At 39.3% G+C, this 20,602-nt stretch overlaps 2 protein-coding genes across 3 annotated transcripts in view; one reads left to right on the forward strand and one right to left on the reverse strand.

Annotated features, from left to right (window-relative positions):
* LOC113064841 (zinc finger and BTB domain-containing protein 37-like) overlaps nucleotides 1–20,602 on the reverse strand; it is a 123,175-nt gene that overhangs the window by 23,049 nt on the left and 79,524 nt on the right. The gene's annotated exons all lie outside the window — the stretch shown is intronic.
* On the forward strand, nucleotides 1,028–6,977 carry LOC113064534 (uncharacterized). Its single transcript, XM_026235395.1, has 2 exons — nucleotides 1,028–5,771; nucleotides 6,972–6,977. The coding sequence occupies exons 1-2, from the start codon at nucleotides 1,134–1,136 to the stop codon at nucleotides 6,975–6,977; spliced, it is 4,644 nt and encodes a 1,547-aa protein (XP_026091180.1). The 5' UTR covers nucleotides 1,028–1,133.

Raw genomic sequence — 20,602 nt, forward strand, 5'->3', positions numbered from 1 at the left:
AACTGAGCTGCATCCATTCATTGGAACTCTGTAAGTTGACATGTTCAAATGAAAATGAGAATATTTTTTGGACTTTTAAATTGAAGGATAAAACTACAAGAGACATTTAAATTGAATAAGTCAAATCACAAGAAAATATTCAAGTTTGTTTGATTATTTAAAGACTATAAAAACTTGTGTGTTAAATTTGAACGTTGATTGTTGAAGATTTATCTTGGACATTTAAAAGGTCATACACAAAGAGTACAGTTAACTTTATTACTGTTTGTAAACACTGAAATTTCTGATCTATTACAAGGGAAATATTTAAATGTTAAAAGTGTTCACAGTTGTGCATTTGTGTTGATTCTCCTTGCTAATATTTTGAGTGCTTACATTTTAGAGGTCTGATGGAAATGGTATCACTTATAGCTTAAGTTGCCCAGTTTAAAGAAGTAAACAACATTAAAGAGGCCATGGAAAACCCACCTGAAAAGGAAGTTGAACCAGCTGCACCTCCACCTCCACCTCCAGCTGAAGAAATAAGTAACCCACCAGTGCAACAGCTCAGAGCAAGCTCACGTGAAAGAAGCTTAACAGAGAAAGGTCGAGAGATGCATGAGCTCGAAGCAAAGAAACAGGAAAAGTCCTTCCATAAGACATATGAGTCCTGGAAGCAGGCTGCAAGAGAGGCTAGATCAAATTTGAAAACATTCTGTACACGTGAAGACCTGGATCAAATACAGCAGGACATTCAAGGCAGACATGATTCAGTCTATCAGCGTTATGAAGCAATTCTGCGTAACCACACAACTACTCCAGACATTGTTAAACGTATGGATGCCTGCGCTGCACTAACTGCAGAGATCACTGATCTTGTCAGTAAACGACTGGAAACATTTAATGAAAGTTACAACGAAGAACTTGTGAAGGAAAGAGTAAGGCAAGTGCTGAATAAGGATGAATATGGATCCGTCTTTGGATGTACAGTAACAAACACCGTCGTTTCAGAGTCATCACTGGGATCCGATAACCAATCCAAGATTTCTAAAGTCTCAAGTAAGCGTGCTGATGCACAGGCAGAATTTGCAGCGAAACTGGAACAAGCTAAAGCTTTACAAGAAATTCACAATCAACAAGCTAAGCTTGATAAGATGAAGCATGACTGGAAGCTTTGTGAATCGAGAATGTTAGCGGAGATAAAGCAGAAGGAGGCTGAAATGCAGTTAAGGCTAGTTGAGGAAAAGAAACGGCTACAACAGTTACAAGTTGACAAAGAAGTTAAAGTAGCAGCAGCTCGTGTCAAAGTGTATAACGATTTAGAAGGCAACCTTCATCGCTGTGAAGATGAGGAAGGCCCTAGCATTCACACTGGCTGCCAAAGGACAGAGCTTACATCTCAACTGAACCCGGAAGCACAGTCGTTCCTACCTCAGCAAGCATCATGTGAAGGATATGGAGTTACATCACCTCAGGAAACTGCAAATCTAGCTCAAGCAATAGCAAACTCACTAAGCACACATTGGCTGCCTGTTCCAGAACCCACTGTCTTTGTTGGTGACCCTTTAAAATTCATAGATTGGAAGATGTCATTCATGGCCCTCATTGATCGAAAACCTCTTCCTTCTGGTGAAAAAATGTTCTATCTGAAGAATTACCTTGCTGGGGAAGCTCGCAAAGCGGTAGAGGGATATTTCTACAGAAATTCTGAGGATGCGTATCAAGGTGCCTGGAAAGTGTTACAGGAAAGGTACGGGAACTCGTTCGTCATCCAAAGAGCGTTTCGAGACAAGCTGATGAGATGGCCCAAAATTGGAGCAAATGACCCACTGGCATTACGAGACTTCACAGATTTCCTACAAGGTTGTGTCGAGGCAATTCCTCACGTAAAAGGATTAGCCATCCTAAATGATTCTGAAGAAAACCACAAGCTGTTAAAGAAACTCCCCGAATGGATTGTGAGAAAGTGGAACCGAATCGTGGTGGAAGAGCTAGACACATCAGGTGACTATCCAAGTTTCAAATGCTTCACAGAATTTCTGCAAAAGGAAGCAAAAATAGCTTGTAACCCTATAACCTCTGCACTATTTGTGAATCAAAGGAACACAGATGAAAGGTTCCCCAAGCGCGCTAAGGCTCTCAGTACAAAGGTTCAGGTGAAGGACTTAAGCTCAAAAAGACCAGAGACGTACAGCTCTAAGCCAAAGACATCGTGCCTTTTCTGCAAAGATGAAAAACATCACATTGCTCAATGCTCTACATTTGCTGGAAAGACTATTGAAGAAAAGAAAGCCTTCATTCACGAAACTCACCTCTGTTTCGGTTGTCTCAGAAAGGGACACATGAGTAAAGACTGTAGAAGAAGACATACATGTGGTACGTGTGGTCGAAGTCATCCTACCTGCTTACATGAAGAAAGGGATAAAGCTCCTTCAAAGGACCCTAAAGGAGCATCTACGAATGTTCAAGCAAGTGAGGAAGTTCATAAAGTCATGACCCACGCACTCACTCAATGTTCTCCTGCTACTTCCAGCATTGTACCAGTTTTCATCTCTACAGTGGACGAACCCCAAAGAGAAGTACTAACTTATGCTCTACTTGACACCCAGAGCGACTCAAGTTTCATCTTGGAAGATCTTCTTGAAAGTTTGAATGTTGTCTCACAACCTGTGCAATTGAGGCTCAGCACCATGACAGCTGCTGACACGATCACTGCCAGTAAGAGAGTCTGTGGACTTAAAGTAAGAGGACTACAATCTGCAAGTTCTATACCACTACAGCAAGCATACACAAGAGACTTCATTCCAGTAGACAAGTCGTATATTCCCACCAAGCACACAGCGCTTCAGTGGAGTCACCTCAGACACTTAGCAAGTCAGCTGTCACCACTTTTGAACTGTGAAGTCGGACTTTTAATTGGATTTGACTGCCCATCTGCTCTAGCTCCCTTGGAAGCAATTATAGGTGGTGAAAATGAGCCTTTCGCGCAAAGAACTGTGCTTGGGTGGAGTATTATAGGCCTGTCTAATCCACACCTTGACCGACAAGGAAATCAGAGTTTTGTCCACCGTGTTGCAGTAAAGGAAATACCTGTCCCATCGGCCAATGATATCCTGAAAATTCTTGAGTCCGATTTCAATGAAAAGGCTTATGAGGATAAATGTGTGTCACAAGAGGATGTTCGTTTCATACAGCACCTCAGTGCCAATATTCATCAGAAGGATAATGGACATTACGAGCTTCCTCTCCCATTTAAGTGCAGCAGCCGACCCTCACTACCCAACAACAAAGGGCTAGCAACTGCTCGACTACAACACCTAAAGAAACGGCTCAAGTCCAATAAACAGTATTATGATCACTACAAGGCTTTCATGGAAGAGATGATTATCAAAGGTGATGCAGAACAAGCTCCAGCTATACTAAGTGGAGAGACAGTGTGGTACATCCCACACCATGGGGTGTACCACCCTCAGAAACCCAACAAGCTGAGGGTGGTATTCGATTGTTCAGCAAAGTTTTGTGGTATATCATTAAATGACACACTTCTGACTGGGCCTGATCTAACCAATTCCTTGGTGGGAGTGCTGTGCCGTTTCAGAAAGGAGCCAGTTGCAGTTACCTGTGACATAGAGAAGATGTTTCACCAGTTTCTCGTCCCACCTGATGAACGCAATTACCTGAGATTCTTATGGTGGGAGGGTGGAGACTTGGAGAAAGAGCCTCAAGAATATCGCATGGCAGTCCACCTCTTTGGTGCCACGTCTTCACCTGGGTGTGCTAACTTCGGCCTAAAGTACCTGGCACAGCAGCACAAGGTTAACTATCCTTCAGCCTCAGCATTCATTGAGAAGAACTTTTATGTGGATGATGGGTTAACCAGTGTTCCCTCAACCAGTGAAGCCAAAGAACTAATAATGCAAGCTCAAAGAGTGTGTAAACATGGAGGTTTACGGCTTCACAAATTTAACTCAAATAAGGAAGACGTTCTGAGTTGTTTAAACCCGTTAGAAAAGGCAACAACATCAAAGCCTCTTGACTTTAATCTTGAAGCAACACCAGCTGGACGTGTACTCGGCATTCAATGGTCAACAAAGGATGACACATTCAGTTTCAGCATCGACCTGAAGGATCAACCATTGACTCGCCGTGGTATTCTGTCTGTTATAGCCTCTCTATATGACCCTCTTGGGTTTGTCGCCCCATTTATTCTACAGGGAAAGTGTATCCTACAAGAACTTTGTCGTAGAGGTACTGAATGGGACAACGAACTTCCTGATGACTTGCGTCCTCAATGGGTGGATTGGAAAAACGATCTTCTGAAACTCAAGGAAGTATTGATACCAAGATGTTATCACCCACATACCTTCAGTGAAATAGTCAGAACAGAGTTACACCACTTCTCTGATGCGAGTAATGTAGGATATGGTGCTTGTTCCTACCTCCGCTTCAAAAATGAAAAGAGTGAAGTCCACTGCAGTCTGGTGATGGCTAAAGCCAGGGTCTCACCTACAAAGGTCATAAGCATTCCCAGGTTAGAACTCTCAGCCGCTGTCATATCTGCCAGAATGAGTGTCATGCTGAAAAATGAGCTGGAAATGAAGATTGACCAAGAGTTCTTCTGGACAGACTCGCAGGTCGTTTTAGCATACATTAACAACGAAGCCCGTAGGTTTCATGTTTTTGTCGCAAATCGAGTGCAGCTGATACGAGATGTCACAGATCCTAGTCAGTGGTGTTACGTAAATACAACAGATAACCCTGCTGATTATGCATCTAGAGGGCTTAATGCGTCTGCCATCTCTACATCAATGTGGTTATCAGGACCCAAATTCCTGTGGGAACAGGAAGTAAATGCAACACCATATACACCTGTGAACCTGCTTGTCGGTGATCCTGAAGTTAAATTAGTCCAAACCTTTGTGACCTCAGTCAGAGACGGAGCAGACATCCTCAGTCGCTTAAGTCGATTCTCTTCTTGGTCTATGCTTCTAAGGGTGGTTGCAAGAATAAACAGATTGGGCCACAAACAGATGTACAACGGTGATCATGTGACAGTTGAAGAACGTGAGAGAGCTGCTAAGGTGGTCATCAAGCTTGTACAGCAGCAAGCATTCTCAAAGGAAATGCAAATAATTGAAAGAGGAGAAGCTCTACCAAATTCAAGCGCACTGTACCCTCTGGATCCTATTTTGGACAATGGCATCCTCCGTGTTGGTGGGAGGCTAAAACACTCATCTCTCAGTCAAGATCTAAAACATCCTGTAATACTTCCAAAAGGTAACCACATCACTAAACTAATTCTGTCACATTACCACACCAAAGTTCGTCACCAGGGAAGAAGCCAAACTCAAATGGAGTTAAGAATGAATGGATTCTGGATCATTGGAGGCAGTAAGTCCGTCGCTAAATTCATACACAAGTGTGTGCAATGTCGGAAACTCAGACGACCAGCTGAAGAACAGCGTATGGCAGAACTTCCCAGAGAACGTGTTGAGGTTTCCGCTCCATTCACGTACTGTGGTATGGACTGTTTCGGGCCATTTATTGTGAAGAGAGCTCGTAAGGAGCTTAAGAGATATGGCCTATTATTCACTTGTCTATCATCTCGTGCAGTCCATATTGAAATGATTGAGGACCTATCTACAGACTCCTTTATCAATGCCCTAAGGTGCTTTATCAGCCTCAGAGGAGCAGTTCGCAAACTTCAGTGTGACCACGGCACTAACTTTGTTGGAGCTAAAAATGAATTCACAAAATCACTGAAAGAGATTGACACCAACGCCTTATGCTGTGTTCACACCAAACGCGAATAGAGCGTCAAATTCGCGTCTACCGCGCCTAGTTTGCCGCTTGACCATTTTGAGATCATTCGCGCGAGTAATTCGCTTCATTCGCGCGTGGAATTAACTTCACAACAGACGCGAATTCGCGTCATGGGGGGGCTTCTGCCAGCTGAGTTCACGCAGCATTTTCAACCGCCATTTTTGTTCGGATAATTTTCAAAATATTACTGTTATTGTGGCATGAAATGTAGCTTTAAAAGTATTTCAGGCGAGAATGTAGTTGTTTTAAACTCAAATATGCGGTTTATTTATAATGACAGCGTCTATTTAAAAAATGTGTTTCGCCGATCTCGGAGATGAGCTCCATGCGATCAGCGGGAGCTCCGTCATCATGTATCCGCCGAGAGTAGCCTTACCTCGGCTAGATCTTCTGACATTTGCCGCTGGCTCTGATGTGTCTTTAGTGGTTCAAGATAAAATATAATTCGTTTGGGGTAAAATGAAACGTTTCTTATCTTTGGCCTATATTAAATTTATCTATTAATATGTTTTATATATATATATATAGGTCATTTTTATTCCTGTCTCTATAGAAATATGAACTTTTGTCATATAGCTCCGGTTGACTGCTCACTGACAACATCTGTCGTTCCTCCTTGTTGAATGAGTGGAGAAGGGTATTCCTGCACAACCAGAGGCTGCAGGAACATACTGTTGAATGAGTGACTCCTAGCAGGCTCCTGATTGGTTAACGCGGCGCGAATTGACGCCAAAGTTCAAATTTTTCAACTCGGGCGGCAGACGCGAATTCGCGTCAAACGCTAAATGCACAAAAAGCACCATTCGCGCTTAACGCGCGTTTCGCGCGAAGCGCTCTATTCGCGCGTTAATTCGCGTCATTCGCGCAAACTAGACGCGCGAATGAGGCGAATTCGCGTCTTCCGCGCCGCGCTTAACGCCCCATTCGCGCCGCGAGACCTCCAGACGCGCGTAAACGCGCCTTTGCATTGACTTAACATTGAAATCATTCGCGCCAGACGCTCTATTCGCGTTTGGTGTGAACACAGCATTAGAGATCTTTCTTACAGAAAGGCAATGCGAGTTTGTCTTTAATGCTCCTTCTGCAAGCCATGCTGGAGGTGTCTGGGAGCGTCAGATACGTACTGTGCGAAATGTACTCAATGCCACACTTGCTTTATGCCCAGGCAGGCTTGATGACGCATCACTCAGAACGCTGTTCTATGAAGCAATGGCCATTGTAAACAGCCGCCCTCTAACGGTAGATGGGATTAATGATCCAAATTCACTCGAACCATTGACCCCAAACCATCTGATAATGATGAAATCTGATGTTGCTCTTCCACCTCCAGGAAAGTTTGTAAAACAAGATGTGTATGCCACTAAAAGATGGCGCAGAGTTCAATACCTAATCAAACAATTTTGGAGTCGTTGGAAGAAGGAATACCTTCTCAACATTGCAGCACGTCAGAAATGGCATATTCCTCGCCGTAACCTTCAAGTGAATGATGTTGTAATCATCAAAGACGATATGCTTCCCAGAGGTCAGTGGCAATTAGGCCGAGTGGTGGAAACCAGTGAAGGAAGTGATGGTCTTGTAAGGCGAGTTAAGTTGCAGTTAGGGGAGCGAAAACAAAATCAATGCTCCAAGCCCACAGTCATTGAAAGGCCCATCCAAAAATTGGTGGTACTTATTGAAAATGAGTAATCAGCGACTGCTTTGTGATATCATTGCATCAGACCATGTAATTAAGTTCTATAAAACCTAACATTTTAGACTTCACATGCATAAAAACTGTGAAGGCGGTCATATTGATGTGCAGAAATCATGTTCTGATTCATTCACAGTTTGTTCTGTTCTTTCATCATCTCATAATTGGTGGGAGTGTAAATGACCGCAAAAATATGTTTGTGTGTGTCACTTTAAATGTGTTGTGTGTGCGCACGCACGCTCTCTACGTAACGTAAGCTGTAACGCAGGTAGAAGAAAGGTGCGGACGAGGAGCACATTGTGGTTCTCACATGGCGTTTACAAAAGTTTGATATATATATATATTGTAAAAAGTGGATGCACTTTACGTTTTGGTTCATCTAGTACCCTTTGCCAAGCGGAGCGAGGTATGTGTCTTTATTGTGTGTTTTGCATGTTGTATTTTAAAGTAATATATAATTTCGTATGGCACGTGTTATTTGTCGCTCTTTTGGTTAATTTCTCATGTATGTAATAATTTATTTGCCTTTTGGGTATCTGTAAATGTGTATTTGTTTAAGTAATCTGTCATTTGTACATAAGTTTTTTATTTACGAGTATATTGTTTCTTTATGTAGTTTCACGGTGCTACAACACAACGTTTCTCGAAGTCACGGTTAATGGCGCTCAAAGCGAGCGAAATAAAGAAGATTAAGCACCCGTCGAAACTCTCTGTCTCGTTTGTCGACGCCAAGGGGCTGCTACAGAATAGATAAAGAATCATTCAACCAGACTTTTAGACTTAACCTGCGTCTGAAACTGCATAGTGTCTATGCGTAGACCTGCTATATTTGGTTTGAAACTTACTTCGCAATCGTTATAAAAGTACGTTCTATACAGCACGAATATGGGTAGCATGCAAAGCAAAAAGCATCGTCTGAAGTCTACTGAAGATATAGATATTCACTCATGTCTATAAAAATAGTTGCACTGGATGCACCCATTGCTCTAGAGTATTCAGGGATCGGATTTGACATTCCAATATGGCGGACGTCTTACGTATAGCGTCCTATAGAAACAACTGTTCATAGGGTATATAGCTACACATATCTATAGGTAGCCTGAATGAAATTCTGACACGCTACACCCGCCATATTGTTACCAGCGTCAGTTGCATCGTTTCATTACCATTCAAAACCCTGTCTCCTCATGGTATAGTAAAGTGTCAATCTAATGCAAACTTCAGAATTTCAGCGAAAGTAGTACAGTGTACATCCAAGTACTTTACATTTTTTGGAATAATGAATTTTCAAATTCAGTTTTTCGTTTACTGTGTAGTATGGAAGTAGGCATATTCTGACACAGTGTTAGACCAAACTTTAGACGCCTACATTGAACGCGATTGAGCATTCACAAATCACAAACTTGTAAACTAGCCTACTTGCGCTTTCTCATGAGATTTAGTTGCGTCAAAACTTGTATTTTGCTAAATATAGCTGAGGTTTAATTTAATTCTGTTCAGTGAAGTTTTGCGAGAAAGTATAAGTGATTGCAATAACAATCCTGACGATTGTAAATTTCATGAGATTTCGCAACATTTTTCAAGTAAAACATGAATCAGCTTGAAAGTGCTGAAAGTGTTGACATTTTCACAAAATTTCACTAATGTGACTGCTTCTTAATGCTGTTTTAGTCAATCAATGGCTTACAGTATTTAAGCTAAGACTAACTCTTTAGACTTTTTAGGACTTTTTCCAAAGTGCTTCAAACATGCCTTTTATTAAATTACAATTACTGACTGAATGATGCTGTATAGCCGATCAATTTAGACTTAGCTTAACAAAGACGCCACTTTATATTTTTTCAGCATTTTCATTCTAGTTTTTCTAGTTTGGGCAACTCTTCCAGCAGCTGTAGGACCCAACAGCCACTAGGTCTATTAATAAAGCTCAAACTCTCAAGAGGGAAGGAAACACAATGAAGGAAAGACAAAAAAGGGAAGATGTGGGAAGGCATGGAATGATCCCTAATACTGTGTGCGTTTGGTTATCAGAGGGCTGTTAGTGATGGGGCACTCGGAGTGAGGCTCCTTTATGTGAAAACTGAGGGTGGGCAGCGTATTAAGGGATCCAACAAAGCGTGCTAAGGGAATGGAAATGGGTTTTCGCTAAATTGGAGCAAGCAAAAGCACACCCATAGGGAGGAGACACCCACCCCGATTGCTTGGAATCAGACCCTGTAATTTACTAATGAGCTACACACATGGGTACAAGCGAGAACCTGTAGATCTGTGAACTGTGTAATGCATTGCATTACAATTAATCACGATGCAATGATGTTGATGTCTTTCCTGAAAATCTGAATCGTGGTTTGTGGGATGCATTGCACAATACGTGACTTGTAGCCACGAGCGCTGAAGGATATTGCAGATGTGACGTGTATTGTGACTTTGAAGTCATCTATACATAGTTCCCATCAACTACACGGCTCTAAACAGAGGAAAAATAGCTTAGCTAGTTATGCCTCTAAATGGTCATTTCCTGGAGGCCTCCCTAAAAAGCAGCAGAGAAGCAACTTTTCTTTCTTTTTTCTGCCCTTTTCCTTTTTTTCTAAAGAGGACATAAAGGTGAGAGTCGAGAAAGTAAGGCTGTGAGTAATGATGGTGAAAGCATTAGCCTGAAGTGAATCTTCCTCTTCATCTGATGTCCTTTTTCTGTCCTCACAGAAGTAAACCTACAACAGAACAGATGACTATGTCACACAGAAAAACTGATTCGCAGGTGCATTTCGACACAAATGACCAATAGATGGAATATAACTATTATTAAATCTTTATATACAAAAAAAATAAAATAAAAATACTAAAACTAAATACAAATGAATAAACATAACAATTGCATTTATGCATAGGTATTATTAAACCTTAATAAGTTAAATATGAATATAAATACATAAGTATAAAATAAGTATGAATAACTATTTGATTAATTATATCTTTATAATAAATACATAACATACAAACATAAAGGATTGTATTGGTATATAACTATTATTAAACATTTATATATAAAACAGTGTAAAATAAATAGAAAGAATAATTTAAACAATTGTATTGGCATATAACCATTAGTAATCAAACAAACAAACTAATGTACTGGTATGTAACTATAATTAAACCTAAATAAATAAATAATTATTTGTATATATATTTATATCGAGAAAATATATCAAATGTATTAAAATGATAAAAATATATATCTAAAGTCAATGTTTCTCAATATAAGTAGCCTCAGTTATGCGATTGTTGTTAATATTATAATGCTATATATATGTGTGTGTGTGTGTGTGTGTGTGAAATAATATCATTATTTACTGTAAAATATGAAGGCAAATAGTTGTTTGCCCCCCCAAAAAAAATTTAATAGTAAAAAGAGAAACAATCAAGGGATGCAGGTCTGGTCATTAATGCTTACAGAAGAGATTTTTATCATTTATTTGGCTCTTTTTCCTGCATGCCACATTCAAAAGGTCTACGTAAACAAACTGAATGGAAAACAGCCACGCAGCTGAATCCACGCTGTTAATCAAAGAAAGAGGTGAAAACAGAGAAGCAACAGTGCATCATTTACAAGGGATTTATTTGGAAGAATTTAATGGAAAACCCAGGAGCAGAACGTTTGCATCCAAGACGGAATTCCCCCATTTATGCCCCCGCTACTCGTCTGATTCTCGGATAAGAGCGACTGAAGTGAGAAGAAAAAGGAAGTCATGATAATTTCACTCAAACAAACCAGGGATACGGATGCTCGTGAGTGCCACAAGTGAATAGAATTCATCTGGATTGTGTGTGTGAATGTACCTGTATAATCAAGCACATCAAAGCTGGAAATCTTTCGGACAAACAAAAAATTAAGAGAGAGGGGCGTGGTCAGTGGAGCATATATTTAAACACGCGATGATTAAAGCTTCTCATTGGTCATTAAAATTCAATTTGCTCTTAAGACAACGGAAAGCGCTAATGAACAGATGTTGAGGGTGGAAATAATAAAGATGCAATTTCTTATAATGGTATAGACAAGAGGATAAGAGGAATTTCTTGTTCTAATTAAGTTTACTTTGATGTGAAATAATTAAAACTAATTAAAAATAAATAAAATAAAATAATTAAAAAATAAATGTAATTAAAAAAACTATATTTACATAAATATAAAAAACGACAAAAACAGAGCTACAAAGCTACTGAAACAAACTAAGCTGAAAATATAAAAACAAAAACTAGTATCTCTCTACAGTATATTATTAATCTAGCATCTCAATAATACAAAAATAACACTGGTGTAATGATGAAAATGTACTGATAATCAGATAAACGTTATTTACTTAAAGAAGAGGTTTCAATAAATTGATGAAAAAAACTAAACTAGTACCATCTAAAACTAAAAAATATCTTTTCGTTTTCCAAAATTAAAAAATCGAATAAAATGAAACTGGGTCAAAAAATACTGAATTAATTTTGGTACTGAGGGCAGACGTCTTTTTGTGCCTAAAAAGATCAAGGCATAGTTTAGTGCAATGCTTCCTGAAGCAGACGTGATTGAATCACGTCTCTAAACCATTCTGCACTGAATTTTAACCTACTACTATATAGGTTTGCTTTGTGTTAAAACATTACATCTGTAAAGAAAATCCCATTCGGAGTGAGAGTAAACTTAACTTTCGTGTTCACTTGAAGTTGACTAGATTCCCATAAACAAAAGATAGCATTAATTTAGTTTAGTTCACTCTTCTGCAGGGTATCCATGTCCTGTTGATTCAGCAAACAGCATAATCCACACACACACACACACACACACATTTAGTAGTTATTCACACACATCAAATAAGCAGTTATTCATAACCGTAAACCATAAAGATCTATTTCATCAGTTTCTTAGCCAGCTGTCTCTTTAAAGATGACATGAAATCATAAACTAATAGAAAATGTATGACAATTTTAGTACTGAAATAGGATTTTAGGGAATAATAAACCCTTTCTGTGTTATCGGCCATCAGTTTGAGATAGACTTTCCATCTAGTCGAGATGTGTCTGAAAGTGTTCATAACAAACACAGAGGAGTTTAATCTGGAGACATGCTTTTGTGCGTGTCTAAGGTTTGGAACGAAATGAGGGTGAAGAAATTATGATTTCTAGCTGAACTATTGCTGTATAATGAGCTGCAACATGGCAAATGAACTTCAATCATATAGCATGAAAATATCATATAAAAACTGAAATGATATAGAAGGTTCTGTGTGTAATCGTTTGTGTGCGTCATCTCCATCGCCTCTTTTCCAGTGTCGGCTGCAGACATCAGCACATCAGTGGTGTGTGTGTGTGTGTGTGTTTATGTTTGGGAAGGCAGGGGTTAGCGGTCAGGATCCATGACCACAATGTGCTCCTGTTACAGTAACACTCCAGCTGTTTCCAGACATACAGGTCAAAGGACACTCTGTGCTTTTATACATGATACAAGTGGGCCAATCTGTCATTAGAACGTCAAAACATAATGCATTATACACAAACACCACTATATATGTAGAGAGAGAGAGAGAGAGTGAGTGAGTACGTGTGTGTGTGTGTTGTTTAGGTTTATGTATTGTTTTCAGTTGGCTTTTGACTTTCCTGTTAAACCTCAAAGAAGAGGATGTTGTTTAAAGCAAGTTTGACTGATAGCATAGCAGTGCTATATTAATGCATAAACATGCATCTCTTCATTTTTACTTTCCATTTCTGACTTCCTTTATCAGTCGTCTATAATAAGTCATGTATTACTTTTATGAAACCTGGTGAAAAAAAAAACCCTTATATTGAATGTGGGATCCAAGTCAAACTTGAAGAAACCAGAATATGTAGCTCAAGATGTATTAAATATATCCTAATGCCCTTTTAGAAATTGGATCTTAACAAATTTTTTTTTGGGGGGGCATCTTCGTTTTCATGCTCTATCTGGTCCACTTCCAGCTATATTTGATCTCAGTATGGCTCCAGGAGTAAATTATTAAATTGTACACATTTTCAGTGGTCAAAAAACCAAATGTGGGTCACTTTGCATTCGGCTGATACTTTTTCTGAAGAACAAATAATGTTGAAACTAGAAATACATCTTGTTTCCCATACATCAAAATAATCATATAGAACATACCTGTCTGAGTACAATAAATACAATTTTTCCAGAGTTTGCATGTCTGTAACTCAAAAAACAAAAGACACTTTAGCAACCACCTAACATTGCCAGAGCGAAACACTCAGAAATCGCAGCAACTACATTGAAACCACTACAATTTCTTGACAACCGCCTAGCAACCAATCAGAAACACTCTAGCATTGTCGCAAAGAGTAATGCACAGGAAAACAATACTCACATCTTCAGGAAGAAAGATACAAATCTAGTGGTGAAGTTAGTTTATTTAAATGTCCGCAGGAACACTATGATGTTTAAGGTAACAGGAAACGTTGCTTTGCATTAGTCAGCTTGAGAAACACAGCAATGTTTATTTACAATGTACTTTTCTTTCATTTCCTTCGAACAGATTGTCCTGAAGTTCAGGAAGCTCAGTGAGTGACTTCTCATTCTCTGACCACCCCACACAAACAAACGAACAAACAAACATACTCTACTCCAAGAAAAAAACATTAACGAGAACAAAACACTGTGAAACTGAACAAAACATCTTTTTAACAGCAGCCTTCGATTCTGTGTCAACTTCTGGTGAACAATCGCATTTCAAAGATTCAATGAGTAAGCGGAAGGGACATTGCTGGTATGTTCTGACGATAACGTCTGGCCATAGAAGACACTCTTATCTGTCGCGTAACTACCAGCTGAGAGGTTTCAAAATGACACTGTGAAACTATCTGCATCCACATGGATACAGTTTATGGAGGGTGATCAGAAACATGACTGAACTCAAGCCGGACCACAAGTGACCCTTTTGAAGGAAAAGTACATGCCGCGTATAATGGCCAGTACTGTGTAACAGCCTCATCATCTGTGGCTTTTTTCTGTACGATTCTGGAATGACTCACTGTAATGACATGAAGAGGGACTGAGAGAGTGTTATCTGGTATGGGTTAATGATTCAGGATCATGAAGGAGGAAATCATATCGAAACTACCTAGTGACAAAATAGCCACATTCATTCTGAAACTCCCAAACTCAAGTCGTAGCAATGTTTGTAGTTTCCCTGCTATTAGCTGGAAATATGGATGCTAACAGTTCAACAAGAGAGTAAATGGACATTTTTGATCAAGTTAGCATTAGCTTCTAGCAACTGTTAGCAGCTAAAAACGTTTACATTTGCTGGATTATACATCTCTTGTTGCTAACATTAGGTTGGTCGAAAATATCGAACAACAAATATGGGTTAAATTGTCTTGTTTACAACTGTTAGACAACTTTTCAAACTTTGAGGTTTACTCGCGCATTTAAATGCAGCTGTCACTCCAAACTTTGTATGTAGCCTATATAAGCTATTTGCTCAATTTGGCTCTTTTCACATTACACAGATTTAAAGGCCAAAGTATACTGCGGTTTGTACGTGTAGGGTACATGTAGATGCCATATTCGACCACTCAAGAGGCCATCGATCCTGTTTGCCATCTTGGAGTGGTCAACATTGTCACTTACAGGAAAAACCAATGAGTTTTCCAAGATACCAGAAAAGTGTGTAGCCGCTGGTTGTAAAAACAGCCGAGATTTAAATTCCCAAATAAATGGGTTAATCTTTCTCTGGTGAGAATGTCTTGGTTTGTGTATTAATATGTATTTCAGGTTTTTAAACTATGGTAATTTTAAATGTCAAGTTAGCTGATGGCTTCATCTTGTAGTATTGTGTTAGTACAACTAAATCATCTGCTGATGTCTATTGCAGATACGGATATTCAAATACATATAACTTGCAATCGAATTGCTGACCAGTTTTGACATTTCCAATATGGTAGACGGCTTACATATAGTGGTCCACAGAAACAGCAACTAATGAGGCATCCATGTATATATTTCTACAGGGTTACATGCACAGTACACATGACTTGTGATGATAACGTCTGACAGTAGCAGTGACTTCTAGAAATATCTGTATTTAAAAACGAAAAAGTAAGAATAGTAGCATGAGTGTCATGAGTCTTGAGGGACTACAACTGCAGATCCAGTAAAGTCTTTGTTTACTATGGGTATAATGACTGTCTTGAGTGTATTTATTTATTCTTAAGGTACTTCAGAGTGTACTTTGTGGATTTTCCATGGTTGGCGTTCCAATCAGTACCAAAAAAAAAAGATATATTTTCAACAGAGAAAATGTCAACGTCTGGGACTCTAAAATCACATCCAAAACAAACTGCAAAACAAACATTAAGTTGGGTTCAGATACGGATTTGAGCATAACTCGAACCGGATTCTTCTGCTTTCCCCCATGTTTGGTCAGCTGGCATTCTGGAATTGTGCTCCGTCCAACTGCAGAAAATTGCAGAAGCCTGTTGATTGAGGCAAATGGGGAAATGGCGCACCACAAAAATGGAACACCAATCCAATAAATGCTAAGATTGCGACGAAAGGCGCTTGCTACCACACGGCCACCTCCAAAGATAGTAAACAGATGATTTGAAAGATCTTTACGCAATACGGTACACAAGAGATAAGAGACTGGGGCGTAATGAGGAGAACAGGGAAAAAAGAAAGATGGCAGGAAAATAGAGAGTGGGGCAGAGGAGAGGGACGAGAGAGGCCAGCAACTCTTTGTTAGCCGCACAGAACGATCTCCAATTACTGCACAAAAGGAGCTCATTCAAGAGGCATGGACTGAACACTAGGGCTTTGCATGCGAAATGAAGTCTACACGGAATGCTAAGAGGAGCTCTCCAGGCAGGACAAGACACACACACACACACACACACATATACACACTCACACTGCCTCAGTTGCTTTGCCAAATGGTGCCACTTAGTCCTGTGTTTTGCAGTAGCAAATACTGATCTGTTGCCGAGATCAGGTGAGCACTATTTCCTCAGGAGTTTCCCTATATGCCTTAATATATCAAGAAGCATTCTGTCACTATAATGGGACTTTCCAAACGTGGCTGAGGCAGCATCCTGGACCTGACAATCCAAGTATGCACTTGGCATGGCATTGACGGCATCTCATTGTTGTTTGAATCCGTACATCGGTAAACTCTGTGTCGGACGTGTCGATATCTATGACATTTGTAGGGCACACTCAATAGGACAAAGGTCAGATTCTGAGGAAGTGACTCATTGTGACTAGTGCATCCCTTGACTGGAAGTGGACAGCATTCCATAGCCTCTTCCTGGTCACTTTAGTCTTTTCCAGACTGATAAAAAAATTGCAATCGTGTTCATGACCTTACATTCTTTACACGTGGTGAATATCCTTAATAATGTATGCCCATTACTCTTGACTCTAGAGTGTTGAGGCATCTAATTCCTGATGCATCAAAGAATTTTGGTACATCTCTAATTATTCCCCAAGGTATGATTAAAGCAGGATTTGTCCTTTCACACTTTGGATGTTACTGGAGCTGAATTCAAATGACTCAAGTTCCTGAAAGTTCCCAAAATATTAATAAATTTGAACATGTTTGCATTTCTGATATACTAATCCAATGCTGCCTTTGAGTTATGTAATTTAAGTCATTTAAGGGGTTATGAACCAGTAGGAAACTCAAGATTTTATTAATCGTGACTTCCCAAATTGGGGACAAATAGAATTGGTTTTGGTCATATTTGTTGTAATTGTGTACATTGATGAAATTATTTAGTGTATTTTTTTAATCCTAACTTTGTTGAATTAACACTGAAAAGTTTGCTGAAATTATCCAAATGTGGCCAACCACATCAACTCATTATGACTTTCAAACTCACAGGTCTCAGGAAGATTTGAAGGTAAGAGCTGTGTTACTTGGTCACATGACTTACATCCATAGCATCCAAAGCAGACGGATACTATTTTGGATCAGCAGACGTTTTCTCTTTCTGGTCCCACTGGTTATTAGTTGCTATTCCGAGCTCCATGCTGTCAGCTATGTATAACCTACAGAGGGAGGGTTATGGAGAAAAGATGGGGAGTGAAAACACAACAGACCCCAAAAAAGGCATTATTCAGTATTCCCTTGACACGTCTGCCTCACAGCGATGACGTAAGCAAGAACCAGAGACTTCCCACCAAGAATCGTGGGAGAAGGCAGAGGCCGCTGGGGGAATATTCATGCCCAGAGCACTGGAATAGGAAAAATGGTCGTTTTCCTGTTATTGGTGTATTTGAACAGATCTAGGCATTATCAGATATTTGAAGGCCTGGTTAAACAGGTGGTTTTGTATTGGTTTGAATATCATAAATTGGACATTTCTGTTACAAGCATAGCGGGAGAATGTAAACTATGATGATAAATATGCTAATAGTTTATATCACTTAGAAAATTTGACTTGGTATTTTATGTCCACAGATAAGACTGTGTTGGTATTTCAAGTCTTGAGATAAAACAGTGACAAAGTAAAAACAAAACATAAATTCAAAACCATGACCTGAATTACCTCGAGCTGAAGCTAAAAGCAGCAATGATCTCAACTGTTTCTCCCAGACACCACTGATTAAACTGAACATTTAGATATTTGTATCCTTTAGAGTTTTAAAAGGTTTCTTAATGTCTCAAACTGTGCTCAGTTAGAATCTAAAGTCCACAATCAAAAGTGAGAGGGCGCATTATAAACGAAAAATTCTTCCAAGAGTAAATGATCCATTCACATTCATTTTAAACTCTTACTGTTTGTCAACAATTGCCTTAAAGATGTCCATTTAGATTTCTTTTCTAGTGAATTTAAGCAAATTTATACGTACACATACAGAGAGGGTATAGAAAAGAATCACCCTCCTTTAAAATAATCACATTTTGTTGCTTTACAGCCTGAAAGCTAACTGTATTTATTCAGTGGAAATTATAACATCCAAATGAAAGATATAACACCAACATGTCAGCATATAAAAAATAAAATAAAAAAACCCAATGTGTTTTGTTGAACCACCTTTTGTATTAATTACAACCTTTAGTCCCACTGTATGCAAAATTAGAAATATTATATTTTAAAGTTATTATTATCATCATAAATAATTAATTACATTTTATATTAAAAAAAATGTATACATGCATGCAATTTTAAATAACATACAGACATATACATACATACACACAAACACATATATATGTATGTGTATATATATATATATATATATATATATATATATATATATAACTTACATAATTTCAAACTTTCTCTTGATTTGGGGGAAAATGTGACCCGGACATGTTTTTGTGACATTCACCCAACTAGATCCCACCAAAACAAAATCAGGAGTCACAGCTGCGCTCAAACTTATTGATCCAAAGAAACCTTGATTTCCTTCCCCTTCACGCCTGTCTCAACCTTCTCCCTGGTCCTCTAGCGGCACCAGGTCCTCTGAGGTGGTCTGGGCAGACCCTGGCCACAACAAACTTTTTTGTAAGGACCCTCTCTCTCGCCACAGTCCAACCAGATTGGCCCTTTCTGCTGGGACAATTTGCTACTGGCTGACTAGGCCCAAACAAAACCAGGGAAAAGGGAGACGGGTACAAAGGGGGGATCCCAGTAGAATCTGGCATCCTTCCCATTTATCGGAGAGCTGAATGCCCCTCATACACACACAAGACATCCAGAGATGCACTACATAACACTGCATTTAGAAATGAGTGGATGAGAAACGAGCTGTTTACTACTCAGGATCGGAAACTAACTTCATCACTAACACATCTTAAAGATTATAAATGAGACAAAACCCCTTGATAAAAATCAGGACAGTTCTCCAGTTTGTCTTACTGAGAAATATGACAAGTATGCAAGATCCAGGCGACTCATTGCTTCCTTCCTTCAACCCCCGCACACCCCGGCTTTTGCTCGCACTCTCCCACCCCCAATTTTCCCACCATTCGCGCAAAGTAAATTCTCATTAAGATCCAAATTGTTTTCAGATGCTGGCCTGGTCCGGTTGCCGTGGCAACCCGCTAGGAGGCAGCGAGCAGCGCTGGCAGTGGAATGGACAGCACCGGATCCAAACAAACCTCCACTAAACCCATTCTGCCTGGCACAATGCAGACTGACGGAGTCCATTCTGCACTTTACAAATGGTGAGGAATCTCCACTGGAGAGGCCTCGAGACGAGTCATACATTTTCACACACACCTCGGCCTGAAATCTGCTTAACACATCAGTCGGAGTTGAGGTAAACAACAACGCCTCGTCTGCAACTTTAGACAAGAGAACGAGAGCTCAGTATGCAGAAAAATGACAATGCACCTCTATACAGTATGACAAAAGAACTTACTCATAGTACTTGCTTTTGTAGTACTAATATATATATATATATATATATATATATATATATATATATATATATACAAATATACATACATATTTAAACTTATTTTCTATCTCTATTTACTATTTACACTACTCTAAGATGTTATATATATATATATAAAAATAAAAAGTAAAATGTAGAACCTAAAGTGACATGGTGTAAAAAATCTGAAAAATTTTTCAAAAAATGTTTGTGTAGCTTAAAGAAAGACGTGTTTCTTTGCAAAACTTCTTTCGTTCCCTGCAAAACCCTTGTGTTCTCTTGCAAAAACACATTTGCTCATGAAATTGTAGCTTTCCCCTGAAAATAATGCTTGCGCCAAACCCCCCCCCCCCCAAATGTGGGTTTATTCGCTAAATATTTGTGCTTGCTCTAAAAATGTTTGTGTTCCAACGAAAACCTTTGGGTTCATGTGTAAAACCTTTGCGTACCCCAGGAAATACCACAAAACTCTGCATTTGCTTGCAAAACCTTTGCATTCCACTGAGAAACTTTGCTCTCAATAATAATTTATGCTATACCCAAAAAAATGGCGATCACTCAAAAATGTTTTGCATTACACCGAAAACCTTTGCGTCCCTCTTTTGAAAGCGTTCAGTCACAAAGTGCTTGTTTTGACTAACAAAACCTTTGCATTACCCATATAAACTTTCTTTTAGGAGCTGTGCTTGAAAATAGCTGTCGAGGAG

Source organism: Carassius auratus, chromosome 47 (assembly GCF_003368295.1).
Source record: "Carassius auratus strain Wakin chromosome 47, ASM336829v1, whole genome shotgun sequence".
Classification (NCBI taxonomy): Eukaryota; Metazoa; Chordata; class Actinopteri; order Cypriniformes; family Cyprinidae; genus Carassius; species Carassius auratus.